This window comes from Triturus cristatus, chromosome 9, assembly GCF_964204655.1.
Source record: "Triturus cristatus chromosome 9, aTriCri1.1, whole genome shotgun sequence".
Lineage (NCBI taxonomy): Eukaryota > Metazoa > Chordata > Amphibia > Caudata > Salamandridae > Triturus > Triturus cristatus.
In genome coordinates, this window is record NC_140592.1 from 464,365,445 (window position 1) to 464,383,361 (window position 17,917).

Here is a 17,917-nt window from a genome sequence, read left to right on the forward strand (position 1 = left end):
AAAAGCTTTCAAGTTTGTAGTTTATGTACACTTGCACATTGCCCCTACTAGAAGGACCCAAATACACTTCCTTTCTTTTGTATATTCGAAATCAGAAAATGTAACATACTGATTGTGTTGTATTGGTATTTATATATCGCTTTCTATAACCTTTTTACTTTGAAAAAGTATCTGGCAATTCTGATTTTGCGGATCAAAACTTTGACTATATATCCTAAAAGTGATGTTTTACACATCTCATTTCAACTTGGGTACACAAAAGCATATGTGATCTGTTTTCTTTTTCAAATCCCTTGAATGTCAGAAGTTTCTTTAAACATAGGAACAATCATAAAGAAACACATTTCTGACTTTTTATAGAGTCCCGTAGTGAATCACATCGATGCAGGGGGATATAGTTACTCCTTATCTGGCCCTTTGATAACCTTTGGGTGAAGCTCTGATGTGACGTCCATGACCATTTTTGTTATTTTTTATTTTTTTATTTTCTAAGATAACTTTTATAATAGGTGTTATTCTTTGGATGAAAACATCTATGTCTAACTTTCAGAGTATGACCTTTAAGTGACATACTTACACAACTGTACATTGTATAATCTGCCAAATTCCATGTTCCATAGGTACTTTAACCACATTGGATGTAGGGAAATAGACAAATAACTGGTAAATCATGTGAAGAGGTTTTTAGCTTGATTGAGAGTTTGTCGGATGGGCTATGTTGGTCACAAATGTGATGGGTATACCTTCTGCATTATTACAAGTGCCATAAGATATAATGCACTTGTAATAATAGGGACAGGAAATCTGTCATTTTAGTAATGGAGCACCCATCCACCAAAGCATAAATCAGGCCCTATAAGTCATAACCTAGAGTGGAAGATCTTTTCCATTGATTGTTTCATACTGTAATTTTCCAGATGACTTCAAAGAAATCTGCCCCGCCGGGCCTGGTTACCACTACTCTGCTGCCGACCTGAAGTTCAACACACGTTTCCTTGGCCATGATTCTCCAAGGGTCCCCATCCATCGTCCGGTGGCACCCCGCCATCCCACGCAAGCATCACCTGCCAAGGATGTCACAGGTAAAGGCATAATGGGCAAGTATCAGAGGGCTATGAAATCACAGTTGGCATGACCAAACCAGTTCTTGGGTTTTTGTTAGTGGGACCATTAGTTCATTGATTGTTTTTAAAGTTGGGGAAATTGAAATTTTAAGAATGCGATAAAAGTTGAATTATAAGAAGAAGAAAAAGTTAAAATATAAAGGAATCTGGAATTTTTGCTAATTTTGTGAAATGTTGGAAACGTTTTCTTGTACAAAGTTTGTGATTGTTTTTAAAACTGAAAAATTTTTAAATTTTAAGATACTTGAAATGTTTTTTTTCTTTTTAAATGGTGATTCTAAATCCTGTAAAAGTAGTTTTGGGGGAAATTATGCCTTAAAACCCTAGCTTTGGTGGGAGAATTATCAGTAATAAATGCATTTTGCGGGACAAATGCTCACATGAAACCTTTTTTCCATGCATTTTAACTACAGGAGAAATAATTTTGCAAATTCCACAAAATTCAAAACTTCATTTTCCAAATTTGCCAAATTTACTGGGAAAATTTTAATTCCTTTAATTTTTTCCTTAATGGAGGCCACTGTAATGGTTGCTTTGTCATTTTCACAAAAAATTGCCTGCTGGTGAAGATTCCTGAAACAGTAAGGATTTGCAGGTTAATTTTCCTCTAAAAAATGTTTTGGCCAAAATTATACTTCTAAAATTGAGCTTATGCAAGGGAGATTTCCAGTGATAGATATTGTGCATGATTTTATTATGTGATCTTCATTAAAACTTTGCCAACAATTGTGATCTGTGAAAAATATGACGAGGGTTGTCTATGAAAATCTTCACAACTTTGTAAATGTAAAACATTTTTATCCATGCGACACATAAGTACAATACATTAAAATAAGCCAAATATTTCAATATTATTTAAAGTTATAGCCAGGGTATTTTTATATTCTGTATTGATATAATAAGAACCGAGAGCCATCATCAGTTACAACCAAAAATGTATCGCAAGTCAGGTGAGGGCAGACCAGAGTATACACCTCAGTATCATAACAGTCAGTGCAACCTATAACATTGTGTTAACATGGTACCAGTGTAATTAAAATTGAGGACTGGTTTTTGTAGGGTATTTGGTACTTCATCTTTAAACACAGCTTTCATGAATGTACAATGCAAAGGTCACAGAGTCAATTTCTCAGATGAGATGTCCAATAAACTCAATTCCACAGACTATCTAGCCAAGCCACCATCCACCACTCTTCAACTCTTTGTTGAGACCCATTTATTTAGTTCATACACACACTTATTCCCACTGGGGCCTGGACTCAAGTTCCAGCCAATGGATCTGAACATTTGTGCTGGTGTCAGGCCCACATATATACATTTGGCAGTCAACCGACCCTGCTTTTTATCTGGAAACAATCCTGGTAATTCCAGTTTAGGGGATGGCTCCAGTGCAGAGCCAGCCAATTCACATGTCGCATCTTGGACAGTGCTGATCAATATGTGGGATCATGCAATTCTGAAATCTGCTAGGTTTGCTTGGAGCATTTTCATTTGTATTATTTTAGTTTTTTTAAGGCACAGAAACAATCAAGATACAATTGATCATAAGCATGTTAGGTACATAGACTCCAATAACTTACAATTGAGTCATGCATACATTTTTTCCAAACTGTATCAACAGTTAGACTACGTAGAACCAGCATAGTCACTTGATCTAGAGGGAGAAAAAAATTCAACTCCGATTTTTTAATGGCGATTCAGTGCAGGCATGAATCAGTTACTCCATTGAACGGTACCTTCTTTCGTAATAAATCTGCGGAACGGAGCTCAAATGTTTAATGCCTGTCTGAATTTTCTCTAAAAATTGATGTTAATTTCTCCATTGCATATATATTCCACAACTTTGTCCACCACAGCGCCACCGGCAGGGATGTATGACGTTACAACGCACACTTTTACAACGCATGCACTTACAACGCATTTTTTACAACGCATAATCCATTACAACGCATGACATTACAACGCATGACACTACAACGCATTTTTAAAAAATACCTTTACAACGCATTACCATTACAACGCATACTACCTTTACAACGCATACCATTACAACGCATAATATTAAATTACATTTAAGGTAAGTATTAGATAGTATAGGGGTAAAAATTACTATTCTAACTCCAGGGGGTGCAACAGTAGGGTAAGTGTTGGATAGTGTAGGGGTAAAAATTACTATTCTAACTCCAGGGGGTGCAACAGTAGGGTAAGTGTTGGATAGTATAGGGGTAAAAATTACTATTCTAACTCCAGGGGGTGCATCAGTAGGGTAAGTGTTGGATAGTATAGGGGTAAAAATTACTATTCTAACTCCAGGGGGTGCAACAGTAGGGTAAGTGTTGGATAGTATAGGGGTAAAAATTACTATTCTAACTCCAGGGGGTGCAACAGTAGGGTAAGTGTTGGATAGTATAGGGGTAAAAATTACTATTCTAACTCCAGGGGGTGCATCAGTAGGGTAAGTGTTGGATAGTATAGGGGTAAAAATTACTATTCTAACTCCAGGGGGTGCAACAGTAGGGTAAGTGTTGGATAGTATAGGGGTAAAAATTACTATTCTAACTCCAGGGGGTGCATCAGTAGGGTAAGTGTTGGATAGTATAGGGGTAAAAATTACTATTCTAACTCCAGGGGGTGCATCAGTAGGGTAAGTGTTGGATAGTATAGGGGTAAAAATTACTATTCTAACTCCAGGGGGTGCATCAGTAGGGTAAGTGTTGGATAGTATAGGGGTAAAAATTACTATTCTAACTCCAGGGGGTGCATCAGTAGGGTAAGTGTTGGATAGTATAGTGTAATATTATGCGTTGTAATGGTATGCGTTGTAATGGTAGTATGCGTTGTAATGGAATGCGTTGTAAAGGTAGTTTTTAAAAATGCGTTGTAGTGTCATGCGTTGTAATGTCATGCGTTGTAATGGATTATGCGTTGTAAAAAATGCGTTGTAATGGTAGTGCGTTGTAAAAGTTGCGTTGTAAAGGTTGTTCCCCCACCGGCAGCGATTCCACAACTTCCACATGCGGGCTACATCAAGCCTGGCTGCCAAGAGCAAAAGTGTTATGATGAACTTTCTAGTTGGAGTAGTAAAGGGGTAGGAACTATCTTCTCCTGTGTGGACCACTAAGATTACAAGAAGGTCTTGTTCAAGCTTGATATTAGTGATCTCTTTTAAGTGGGATACAATTTCTTCCAAGTACAACTTTATATTAGAAGAAGACAAATACATGTGCAACAGTTTGCTAATCTCATTGCAACCTTTCCCATCATTTTTATGAGCCACTGGGCATGCCTTTAATCTGATTTGGGTTGCAACACCATCTTGTCAACATCTTATAAGCATTTTCTTGATAATGGGAACATAGAGGAGACTTGGCTGCCAGCAACTACATCATACTCACGGCTTGGGGCTTTCTATAGGCTGACATAATATGAATGTAGTACGGTTAAAGTAATGTTTGTAATGACTTTAGTACGACAAACTGAAAGTTTAAATCATAGTGTATGCATGAGTCATCTGAGGTGCAACAAGTGGTAACACACTCAAACACATCAAATATGTCGAAGACATGAAAGTGAAAATTGTGAAGAAAAAGTGAAAAAGTGCAATGATGAAAAGCGCTGGAAATTATACAATATAGTTAAAACATAGTACCATATGGAGTAGATGAAAAGTTCAATATGGCCCATCCATCACTAGGATGGCGCAGTCTGTATGTCGTCCTGTCTCTACATTACCTTACAGATGGCCAGCATATGGGCAACGGTTTCAAATCTCTAACTTGTTCACAGTAAAAAATAATGAATCCACCATCAACCATCTCGAGATGGGAATGGAACCCAGTTTTAAAGCCGCTTCCCAATGAAACATTATGATCATATGTGTTAGCATGGAAGCAACCATTCTCCGGAGTGGTATCCATTTTTTGGAACCCTCTACCTATTAACTTAAGACACAACCAAGGTATTCTATCTTTCAGGAAAGGCTTCAAGACGTACCTCTTCAAATCTTACCTCTGCAGTTATTAAACAAGTTTCTCAGCTTCCCACACAGACCACCACCTTCAACACTGCTCTCACTGTTTTCTTACTATCATGTCATAAAAGACTTCATGAATCAGTTTCAGTGGGTAATGTTGTTGACCACACCCTTTTCCATACCACTAACCATTCCCCACCTCACCTCTCATCCGTTATCTCGTTTTTTTGGTGTTCTTCGACGTACAATGCAACTGTTTAGTTCTCTTTAAAGTGTCATAATACCTGTCTGGTATATATATAAATTTCAAATAAAAAACTAAAAAAATTGTGGGATTGTCACCCACCTTCCTAATAACCAATTTTGAAATTGTATCAAGCATGAAAGAAATGTTGGATTCCTAGAAGAAAAGCTTGTTGACTCCCCTCTACTGGAAAGTGGTAGGAGATTAGCTGAGTAGATGCAGAGCAACGTAATTTGTGGAGAACGTCCGTGAGAACGTGCAGGAATGGCTGGAAGAAAGCACCACTGTATCCCAATCAAAGATGGCATCTTAACAAGATCGTTCATGACAGATGACGTTTTGGTTTTCAAGCCGATTGGAAAAGGGTTTTCCAACATGAAGGCTGTGGCCGCTGCACAGAGCATTCCATGATTTCATTGCCCCTTTCTACGTCAATAAAATCTGGAGAGTGTAGTAGTTTACTTCAAAACAAACAAAATAAGTATGAAGAAGCACAGGTCGAGGTGTGAAGCCCTTAAATACTTGCACTCAAAAGTAAAATGTTTTTGGGAAGAGTTCATCTAGAGAGAATAAATATTTTTATTCAAAACGCCAAAAAAATCACGGTATTCAAAAATAGCCAATAGCAAAAGACCAGGGCATTGATTCTGAGTCTGGTGGAGCAAAATGACAGCACAGAATTTTGCTCCACCTGATTCAGAGTGGGTAGGTTTTACACACCTCAGGGCATATTTACAACAAAGTGACGGAGTGTGGCGTTAGCCTTCCTGGCTTAACGCCGTACTCTGACACTTCAGAAATGCAGGGCTGCAACATATTTAAAACAATGTCGACTAAAGACAATGGGGAGCAGCAGACTTGCATCATTTTTGTTTTGCTTGCACTTTCAGGAATGAACTAGAAAGGAAAGAGCTGAGGCCAGACAGAAGTTAGCCTTGTCAGAGAACAGACAGAGTATTCTAGATAAAACAGACTCACTGTGCTGTATCCACTTTTTCTGCCAAGACCCAAAGGGACTGGGCCAATAGTTGTCACAATGTTTTGCCTAACGTTTATAACTTTATGTTATCAGCAAATTACTACTTGCTTTTAAGTGATGACATTTGCTGGCTGTTTTTTTTTTAAGTTGGAATTTATTGATAACATTTTCTGAATGGTGTTAACACATTTTTACTATCCAATTCCTATTTCTTTTTTTTACAACCCATAAAGCTTGCATATCCTTGCAAAGACGTGGTCTTATCTGTTAAAACAATGTAAATAATATTCCTGTATTTGATCAGGCCCATCTTTGGTTTAGTGGAAAGCTGATAGGCATTACCAAATGATGTGATCACTTCGAATTTCTCTTTAACTTCTTATCAACCAATCACTGCTTGCAGACAGAGCTACATACAACTTGAACCTAGCCATTCCACTGTTTTTGAAGATAGAAATGTAAAGTTCCTTTTAGGAAAGATTGCCTTGTTTGTTGTCATCATTTTGGAGGATATTGTCCCACAGGAAATATTTTTGCAGTTTTGTTTCAAAATGTTACTGAAAATTGACAACACCATTGTCTTTTCAAATCTGCTCCAGAATGTACTTTGATGCTGGATTTTTTCGGAATATTTAGTGGAAAATATGTTAATTGAGGCATAACACTACAATTCCTTCAGACAAATAGGTGACTTTAATGACTACTGAGCTATTCATTTGGGTATTGGTTTACTATAGACTATTAATCCAATGCGCTTTACATAACATGAAACTAGATTGTTCAATACACATGAATAAAGTAATCTGCAAAGGTACCCCAAGGTTACATCCCATTTAGCTATGGCCCAAAAAATGTAATTTCCTAAAGACATGGAGAATAGGGAAAGAATAATGCAAGCGGAAGATCATTCCAAAGATAGGGAGCAAGCGGTATAAAGGAACGAAAACATGAAGAGACACACAAAGTTAGAGGTAGTAAAATCAGAGGTTAAACCCCAGAAGGCAAAGAGCAGACTGAAGTACATAAAGAACTCTGGGGACACTGATAAGGTGGGGCAAAAATTGGGAAACATTTAAAGATTATTAAATGATAGAATTTGAACTGAGATGAAACTAGTAGCCAATTAGGTTGAGCTCAATAGGCTATGATGTGAGTACAGTAGTAGAGAAAAGAGAAGTCCGTTGTGAATAAAGTGAAGTAGAGTAAGCAGATATTTTAGAAGGGCTGCATCAAGAGAGGAACAGTAGGTAATTCAGGAAAGAGCCAGCGACTGAAGCAAACGTTTAAGCAAAGAATGTAAAATAAAACGTAAATGTTCAGATGTTATACAGGTGTAACTGGCAGAACTTCACAACCCAAAACAGTTGAACAGAGAAATTCAGTGATGAGTCAAAAATAATGCCAAGATTCCTAGCTAAAGAAGAACATGAAATGAAAGTAGTGGAGAAGTAAATAGGAGAAGGAACAGCTATAGCTGTAGAGGCAAGAAAAAAAGAATCTTGTTTTTCTTATTGCTAAGTTTCAGAAAGTGCAATGACATCCAGCTTTCAATGGCAGCTAGAGAAAGAATTAAACCCGCACAATGAAACTTACAGAATGGTGTATAATGTGAAGATCTGAGGATTAAGAACTGAGCCTTGAGGGCTACCATAAAGAGCAAGATAAGGAGAGGATACAACCCTTTTCAAAGGAATAAAGAAGAAAAGACCCAAAATAAGGAGTTAAACCAGTGAAGAACAGTTCAATGTTTAGATGTAGAATGTGTAATAATAGAATGGGCCACTGTGCTCAAGCAGCAGAGAGGTCAATGGGAATGAGAATAGGGGACTGTGTTTTGGGCAAGCATTAAGTTGTGCTGGAGACAGACAGTAAGAAGCGTGACAGGGAGTAGATCAGATTGAACGGGTCATAGAGGTTCATTAGACAGAAGGAAAGAAAAGAAAAGAGGATACATTCTAATATACTAGAGAGAAAAGGAATAAGAGACATGGGCCAGAAATTAGAGAGGGGTCATTAGTGTCTAAAAAAGGCTTTACAGGTACTGGTAGGATAACAGCAGATTTAAAAGATGAGGTCCCTGAGGCAAGAGATGAGTTAGAGACACAAACCAGGTGAGGTAAGGGAGAAGGAAGATTGATTTAACAAATGGGGTACGTAATGGGTCCCTAGGAGTTACAGCGGATCTTGCCCTATACAGATAGGGGTGAGCATCCGGTTCAGATACTCGTTAGACCTCTGCCAGTCTGGAAGGCTGAGTGGGAGGAGAAAGTTCATGAAAGAATGAACATATTCAGGGGAAAATGAAGGTAGAATTGTCAGAGAGGATTGGAAAGTTGCATGGATATTGGAAACATTTGATGTGCAATACGAGGTCAGCATTGTGAGAAGAAAAAGAAGAGGAGTCATGAGAAGGAAGGAGGAGACAGTAGAGGGTTATGTGTTCCAAATAAGAAACAAGGATCATGGGATTGCGTAGTAAGTTTTAAAATATACGCTTAATATGTAGAGCCTTGTTACCAAAAGTTCCATCCACTGACAGTTGCATTATGGGTGGTGAGATGTTAATATGTAGGAAGATAAAATGATCAGTCTGTTTCTTCCTGTGTGAGCTTCCTGTTAAGACCAGTTCAATCAATATAACTCTTTATCTGCCAATCGCCCTCTGTTGTCTCTTCCTTACCACATTTGAATATCATGTTCTTATCAAAACGCAATACTGTAGGGAATTATATGAGCTCCCATTGATATGCTAAAACTGAATTCCTTCTTCGTTAAAATGGCATGCTGTCTCATAATGCATGTTTGCGTATATCCTACCAGTCTTTAAGTCAGTCAATCATCTCTTTATTCGATCCATTTAAAATACAAATCATAAAAGTAGAAAAAAATTAAAAGTAATCACTTTGAGTCAAAGTTCTTTAAGTCAGACTACTGAAGGCTTGACCATTGTAAAAAGACAATTAATTACACTAACATACAAAATATTTGAAGACATACATATTTGGGGCCTAGGTAAATATTGTTTTATATGTTCATCACTTCTGCTCTGTTTTTAGAATTACTCACCAGCCTTCAACAAACACTGATGAGACTTTATAGGCTAAATCTTTATCAAAGTTAGAAATTGTGTCTTATAATGCGTACAGTACTCTACTTTTCACAGTAAAGATAGTGAATCAATGTTAAAGCTGCATTGTCTGTGACAACATAAAACTAAAATTAATACGATAGCATGCGACCTTGAGACTTTATAACTGCAAATGTTAGGCATTTGTTCAATCCAGTTTTTGTATTCAAAATCTATTCCAAGTGTTCTTTTTTTTAATCTAGCAAGATTTACATTTTCAGCAGTGTTAAAAGTTGAGTTTAAACAAATCTTAGAACAATTGACAATATTCTAAAAAGTTTTCATTGTGAGGAGAGAAACAGGGGAGAGTCCAATATCTTGAGGATAATGTTACATTCTACTAGTCAGATGAAAGAGTCCTCTTTGGACTCAACAGATACTATCCATCCATCCATCTATCTATCTATCTATCTATCTATCTATCTATCTATCTATCTATCTATCTATCTATCTATCTATCTATCTATCTATCTATCTATCTATCTATCTATCTATCTATCTATCTATCTATCTATCTATCTATCTATCTATCTATCTATCTATCTATCTATCTATCTATCTATCTATCTATCTGTCTGTCTATCTGTCTGTCTGTCTGTCTGTCTGTCTGTCTGTCTGTCTGTCTGTCTGTCTGTCTGTCTGTCTGTCTGTCTGTCTGTCTGTCTATCTATCTATTCAAAGAGTGTATTATGTGAGGTGATAAACGGTGTGAACAGTCTTCTTTCAAGACTTGCTGATTTGCATCTTATGGAAATCTCACCTAATGTTCCTGCAGTGCATGAAGAAAGAAGACCAGGGAGACCTGTGGTCCCAGAGGAGAGAAGGCCAATAAGGCCAGCTACGCCAGTTGTCATTGAGGAAAGGACAGGAGATGCTGCAGGGGACTTGTGGCCAGTTAGGCCACCCATCTCTGAGGACAGACGGCCTGTGCAGCCAGTTGTCCCAGAGGAGAGACGGCCTGTAAGACCCGCTGTGTCTGAGGACAGAAGACCCTTAATCCCAGCTGTGTTGTCCCCTACGGCCCGTTCACCATTGATTACACCTGCACCAGGTAAGACCGATGGAAAGTACATTCATATGAATGAAATGGGAGGGGCTAAATCCAGCATGTTTCATAAATAAATGTTTCAACTGAAGCTTGTTGTAGCAGAAGATGAGAAGGGATGTCTGATAGTATCATATTAAATTTTGTTTGACTTTCTCATGAAGTGTAATGGTAATTGTCTGAATACCTGTGATAGCTTTATCTGAATATTGGATTCATTGTGAATCTGCACCGGTTAGATTTCCATACTTGGAGGTAGTCTTTTTGCAAGGACTTTCTTGGGGCATCTTGGATGGTTTTCATAATTTGTTCATTTTAAGGAGTCCTATTAATGTTTCATTAGCTACTTTCAGAAAAGGGGTTTTGTTATATATTTAGGTGTGCATCACTTGGCCAGGTGCTTTCTTGGAGTGAAATGCCTTTTATATATTTGTTATAGAAGCACATCTAGCAGATATTGCCTTTGGACTTTAAAAAGGGACATTGGCCTCATTGCCAGTATTATGGTCCTTTTTATACCCTATGGTTACCATCTGGCACGGCGAAGCAGACATTTTCGCTGAACACTCAAGCCAATGTCCCCCTGAATGGTGGTTGTTATCCCATTAGCGATTTAAACCTTATGTTATATATGTTTTGACTTTGATGCCGTTTGGGGCAATGCCATCTAGTGACATAGCCATACCGCTTAGCTTATTTACCTTCTTATTTAGTTTACTTTTCCCCCTGACAGTTACCACTACTTTGTTTGCCATTGTATGATGTACCATTACCTTGTGGAACGGTTAAAAGAAAGAAACCTTTACAACGCAGTCATTACATCGCACTACATTCAAAACGCAGTCATTACATCGCAACATCTTTTACAACGCATGTCACTACAACGCAGCCATTACATTGCGTGTCACTACAACGCATGTTACTACAACGCAGGCATTACATCGCATGTCATTACAACGCATACCATTACAACACATAGTACCCCTACACTATCCAACACTTACCCTACTGTTGCCCCCCCCTGGAGTTAGAATAGTAATTTTTACCCCTACACTGTCCAACACTTACCTTAAATGCAATGTAATGGTATGCGCTGTAATGGTATGCGTTGTAAATGTATAATGCGATGTATTGGAATGCGTTGTAAATTTAGTTTTTAAAAATTAGTTGTAGTGGCATGCGATGTAAATGTATGCATTGTAAAGGATGTTGCGATGTAAAAACTGCATTGTAAAGGCATGCGTTGTAAATGTATGCGTTGTAATGTCATACATTCGTTAGGAACTAGTGACAAGATCTAAGCCATGATAAGGTGCTAGAAGCGAGGCAAAGGCAATCCACTGGTTAAAAATGGATTGATTCTGTGGGTATTGTTGAGATGTATCTGCCAGTGTTAAGGATAGTGACTTAATGTACAAGAGGTATTGACAAAGATTCAGCAATATCAAACTTGTGGGTGGTGAACGGATTCACTGGTTGTTGGACCCAAGAGGCCCGCTTTGTTGATTGCAACAAGCCAACAGCATTCTCATTGCCTGCAGTGCCTGATTCACAGGTTGCAACCCTCTGAGGTGGGTGCATTACTGTAGTAGTGCCTCATTCTACCTTTTGAAGCATTGCTGAACTTGCGCCTGTGTGTGTGACCGGAACTGTATGGTGCAACCAATATCGATGTGCACAGGCTGTAGTGTCTTATTTCTAGGAAGGCACAGAATTTGCAACTCTTTGTTGTGTGTATGACCAGCGTTGTCTGGTGCAGTCAACATCAACATGCACCGGACATTTTGCCTCATTTCCAAGGAGGCACGAATTTTGCAACTCATCCTTGTGTGTGACCAGAATGGTCTGGTGTGACCCGTATCATTGCACACCTGATGTTGTGCCAGGATTGCCTGGGTGGGACTCTGATCAATATGTACCTTCTGAGAGCCCCCCCGCTTCATTCTCCATTCAGCTATTGTTCCCTACTTGGCAATCAGAGTGGCGGATCATCTGCACTCTCTTCACCCCGACATCCCAGACGACATTGTGTTGTCAGGTAGTATTACCCTGCTCAGGCCTTACCGGGCTGGAGTAATGCTTCTGGGAATGATCGCACATGGGTCAAGTGATTGTGTGACCTCCCCCCTGTGCTTCGCAGAACTGGGCTGGTGCCGGAAAGCTATTGGCGCGTTCGTCTAGTACCCTCGGCACGTGTCTGCTCTACACCCTGTGGGTGCACTTCTCGAATGGCTGCCAAACACCTTATGACAACTGCCTCCTAATTGACATTGCGGCCTACCACCGCCTGCTTCCTGGGACCCTAACTAAGAGTGACATCGGCCACATGCGGCCTAGTGTCCAGCCAGGAAGTGGGGATGGGATATCTCCAATATGTGGGTGCAGGATAGTATGTGTGAGTTGGAGGGTGGAGGGAGGCTTGGGGCCACGGGGTCTGCAGTGTGTAACCAATTGCGAAACTGCTGTAGGTTAATGGATTTACACAGTATTTTAGGAATGCTTTCTTTACATGTTTAGCAGTATTAAAACTATGGGCCGGCCCTCTGCAAAGAACCCCTTAAGAAAGTTTATGAAGTGACTAAAGTTGTCAATTCAATTCAATTCAGCTTTATTCGATTAAAAAACATTAATCATAAAAGCAAAAGCACAATGCATAAAAAGACAATAAACATAGTTACATTAACAGCTGATTCCTTGATTTAAAAATGAATTTTAAAAAAGCGGTGACGGAAGCTACAACATAAGGTGAATCTAGCATTTGGAGGGCTAATAGTGCAGGGCGACACTGCCTAATTCCAAAGGATTTCAAAACTGGCAGAATCCATCTTTTCCTGGGAATGGTATAAAATTGTCATCTGGCTTTCAGCACCAGTGAGTTGTGGTGTCCAGGCTGTACTGCTAGAGCTGGAACGATTCCCATCGAGTCAGACTCATTGCTGTACAAAGCAGAGATATCCGCTCTTGCAACCAACACTACAGAAGGCCCATACAAGGAAAACACTTTACATAGCCTGCACCAAATAAATTATCCCACACACCACTTAACCAAAATAACACCCCCAGAATAAACTCCCATGCATAGCTTATCTTCATTTGAAAACGTCTCAGAAAATAATAAACAGCAATGAAAAATTCAACATTGTAAATCGAAACTTTTCTGAGCTTGATTTCTGTAAACTAAAGGATTAGTCAAATATGTAAGCTGATTTCAACACGCTAACTTCATGTACATACTCTAGGTTTGTCGTTTTTTTTTCTTTCCAATCCCTATTTCCAGTCCGTTTTTTAGCTATAGGAATTTATACAATATATTTTGATAATGTAATTCTCTTGTGTAAGAAAATATCGAAAACGTTTTTCTAATTTCCATCATCTCAAGATCCAATAAAGATATTTGTTAAAAGAAAACACTCACAGATTTAATTAATACATTAAGAGATGTCATTCCAATCCCTCCAACTCATAACACAGAATCAAAGCCACATACTTTGCATGTATTTATCTCCAACAACGCAATTCACAACCTACCCCTCACATAGCTTAACGTATTTGGACATCCACATGATACATTCCATACGTACAAACCTAAAAGATCAAACATGAACACATACTTCACACATATAGACTAGGACGGACGTGTTAGACAGTACACCTAAGATGCAGCAACACATTACCTGAGCCATCTAGATGATAATATGATTCCAAAGTGTCGGCCCGATTTAGGGGCAGATTACGAGTCTAGCGATCCACGAACCACCAGACTCATGGGGGGGGGGGCAGCAGTCTCCCGACCACCCTATTACGATTAGGGAGGTCGGACCGACATTGCCTCACCGCAGCCGCCAGGGTACCCTCATTCCCTGGCAGTGTTGCTGCGGTCCCGCCAAGCATATTACGAGTTTTCTCACCACCGGCGGTGTCATGGAGAGTTCCTACTCCATGAACACTGTGGCGGAGAGGAAACAAAGGGGACCCAGCAGGGTCCCCTGCGCCACCTCCGCATCGTGATGCATGCAAGGGGGCACAACATGTGTCCCCTTGTGTACATACACCCCAGTTCCTGCACAGCATGAACTTTTCAGAACATGCCGAGCAGGAACCGTTTTGGGCATTCCCATTGTGGTGCCCATTTGCTGCGGCACTGCCATGGTAATGCCAAAAACCAGCCCGCCAGACAGGGCGAAACTGCTTATCTGGCAGGTGGTCTGACCACGGCTTTGGTGATGTTGCGGCAAGGTGGACCCGGCGCCACACTGCCAAAGTTGTAATCAGGCCTTTAGAGTTTGGCAGTCAAGGTATTCCGTCACAAATGCGAAGGAGTACACTACCTGCCAAACCCTCAATCCGCCCTCCTCATTTAGAGACAGGCAGACCTTAAGTATTCGATGGGGATTCGATGGAGCCCCATTTGTCTCTCTGAACAGAACGCTTCCAACGGAGAAGGGGGCATCGGCGGGAGGACAATACACCACCCGCCCTCTGGTGTAATGCCTTTTTTTATCTGTCACCATCACGAAAAACCTGGCATTGAGGGACAGAATAAAACTACCATGCACCCCACACTCAGGGAGAAGCTTTCCAGAGTGTAGGGGTCTTTAGGTTTTTGTCTTTCAAAAACAAATTTCTGTTTTCTTAGTTTGTTTTAAAAACAAAACAAAAATAAGTTAAATGTTTGGTGGACAGACATCAAAACCCACAGTGGTCACCCACCAAATCTTTTCTACATTGAAAGGGACCCCCCATGACGACTTTTTCTTTGAATGTACATAGATGCCTTCTGGGCCAGTGTTCATTTCAAAATGTGGCCATCAGTTGTCCGTCAGAATGGCAGAGATAATGTCCTCCACCATCCTAACGGACAAACTACTGTCCACCAATCCCTAAAGCAGGTCCTGTCCGGCAGAAAATAACTTGCCGGACCATGGACAGCCATGACTGACCCAAGCAAACACAAAATGACTCGACCACACAATAGTCCTCGATCAAACCATATGGAATCTTCACATTTAGTAAGAACCACACAACGCACATTCAGTGCATGCACCTCAATCCAGCATTCTTCACTCCCACAAAATGCTCAATGTTTACATCACACCACGCAAAATAATGTTTTCTTCTGACTCTTGTCAACAAGAAAGTTCAAAATCATGCGAAAGTGAACTTTTCAGCTAGTGGGTGCAACAGACGAGTGCTATAGAAAAGCAAATAGCATAACATAATGAGAAGCCAAGGGGCATGATGTATAAAGCCCAGGGGCAGAAAAGCAATTCCTGTGTTTGCACATTGATTGCTTTGCAACCTAGTGTTCATTTTGTGCAGCAACGGATGTACTGAGCCTTCACGGGGTAAAGTGGTGAGGCTTTGCAGGACCCTGCCCCAGGAGGCAGGATTCTGTTTGCATATCGTAACTAAAGGGATGGGAAGGAAGTGAAGGAAGCTTGCAGGGGCGAGCAGACTTCTGTCCCTGCATTTCAGATCTCAAATAGCATAACATAATGAGAAGCCAAGGGGCATGATGTATAAAGCCCAGGGGCAGAAAAGCAATTCCTGTGTTTGCACATTGATTGCTTTGCAACCTAGTGCTCGTTTTGTGCAGAAACTAATGTACTGAGCCTTCACGGGGTACAGTGGTGCGGCTTTGCAGGACCCTGCCCCAGGAGGCAGGATTCTGTTTGCATATCGTAACTAACTAAAGGGATGGGAATTAAGTGAAGGAAGCTTGCAGGGGCGAGCAGACTTCTGTCCCTGCATTTCAGATCTCAAATAGCATAACATAATGAGAAGCCAAGGGGCATGATGTATAAAGCCCAGGGGCAGAAAAGCAATTCCTGTGTTTGCACATTGATTGCTTTGCAACCTAGTGCTCGTTTTGTGCAGCAACGGATGTACTAAGCCTTCACGGGGTAAAGTGGTAGGGCTTTGCAGGACCCTGCCCCAGGAGGCAGGATTCTGTTTGCATATTGTAACTAAAGGGATGGGAATGAAGTGAAGGAAGCTTGCAGGGGCGAGCAGACTTCTGTCCCTGTATTTCAGATCTCAAAATGCCAATTTCTTTTTGTTTCTGGCTGTAATCATGATGACCTCTTAAAGGGGTATGTTTTGCAATGAGAAACAAGCACTGTCAAAGCCAGGAGGTCTTGTGTTGGCAAGCACAATGCATTTACTATTTAAATTGTATTTCTTTTTTCGTTTACATATGTGATATGCAAATGAAATTGCCAAGCTTGAAATTTACAAAACTGATTGAAGTGGCCCAGCAGCCCATGCACACCAGCCAGGGTGCTGAAGTACACTACTTTTCAAGAGGCTATGCCCCTGTAATCGGGCAAAATGCAGTCACTCAAAGAGCTAGATAGGCAATGGATGAAGTGGGCTACCCACTGCCCTATGTTGTATGCGGTGGTGGGTGGAAGCAAAGTGTGAATGACACTTGAACAGACCAATTAAGGAAGAAGGCCGACCGAAAGCACCTGTATGTACGGATATTGTGTAATTCATTTTTGGGGAAAACATGATGAAGGGGAGACAACTGAAGCCATCTCTTGTCCAGTTCTAAAAAAAATACTGGTATCTGAAAGCCATTGCAAGGAGCATATGCTTTCAGATGCGCCCCCGCCCCCCGCCCCCCGCCCCCCTCCCTTCACCCTAAAAAATGGCTGGTGCTTAAATTCACAAAATGGGAAGCTGTCCTCAGACCGCGCCCACTATGTAATTAATGCCACCCATTTCCATTTGCTGGTATCCAGTAAGTAGTTTACGTCCACAGACGCAGTTCACAACCAACATTAGGAATGAGGAATTCCCATTTCACATGAACCACTGTTTGTTATCTATTCATAATAATGCGTTCCAAAGTAAGCGTACACGGCGACTTGCAAACACACTTGCAAATCACAGTGTGACATTTTGTGAGGGCTCCAAAAAGTGCTACCAGGCCAGCCTAGAGATACAGTGCATGTGCGCGGGCGCCCGCGTCGCGCTTTACCGCGATTACTTTCTCTTTCGCGGCCGCTTTGATGTTCTCCGTGAGGCTTCAATAGCAGCAGTTAAAACAAGCATTGGCATAGCCAATAGGTCTCGCTTTTGGGACCTTATAAGTGTTTAGTTATGCAACTGTTGCATGGCTAAACACTTATAAGGTCCCAAAGGCGAGACCTATTGGTTATGCCAATGCTTGTTTTTATTTGCTCCACAATATTCCACCAGTTTCTAGATGAATCCATGCAGCGTCTCCTTTTAGGATTCTGTGTAATGGGAGAAAGGGCTGGAATGAGGGCCTGATATGGAGTCACCGGTCTAATGATGTCATTCTGCCTGCTCCAGTCCACACGTGTATCTGTCTCATCTCCCTGCATCTTTTATGTCCGTGACCGTTTGTCTTGGGTTTCCCCCGTGCAGGAAGGTGCACAACCTGTTACTCAGGAG

At 40.5% G+C, this 17,917-nt stretch overlaps 1 protein-coding gene across 4 annotated transcripts in view; it reads left to right on the forward strand.

The window, feature by feature from the left end:
• LTBP4 (latent transforming growth factor beta binding protein 4) overlaps positions 1 to 17,917 on the forward strand; it is a 1,245,426-nt gene that overhangs the window by 1,016,366 nt on the left and 211,143 nt on the right. For all 4 annotated transcript variants that reach the window (XM_085625396.1, XM_085625398.1, XM_085625397.1 and 1 more), the window contains exons 12-13: positions 918 to 1,082; positions 10,223 to 10,498. In XM_085625396.1, coding sequence (XP_085481522.1) covers positions 918 to 1,082; positions 10,223 to 10,498 — 441 coding nt within the window. The remainder of the gene's footprint in view (positions 1 to 917; positions 1,083 to 10,222; positions 10,499 to 17,917) is intronic.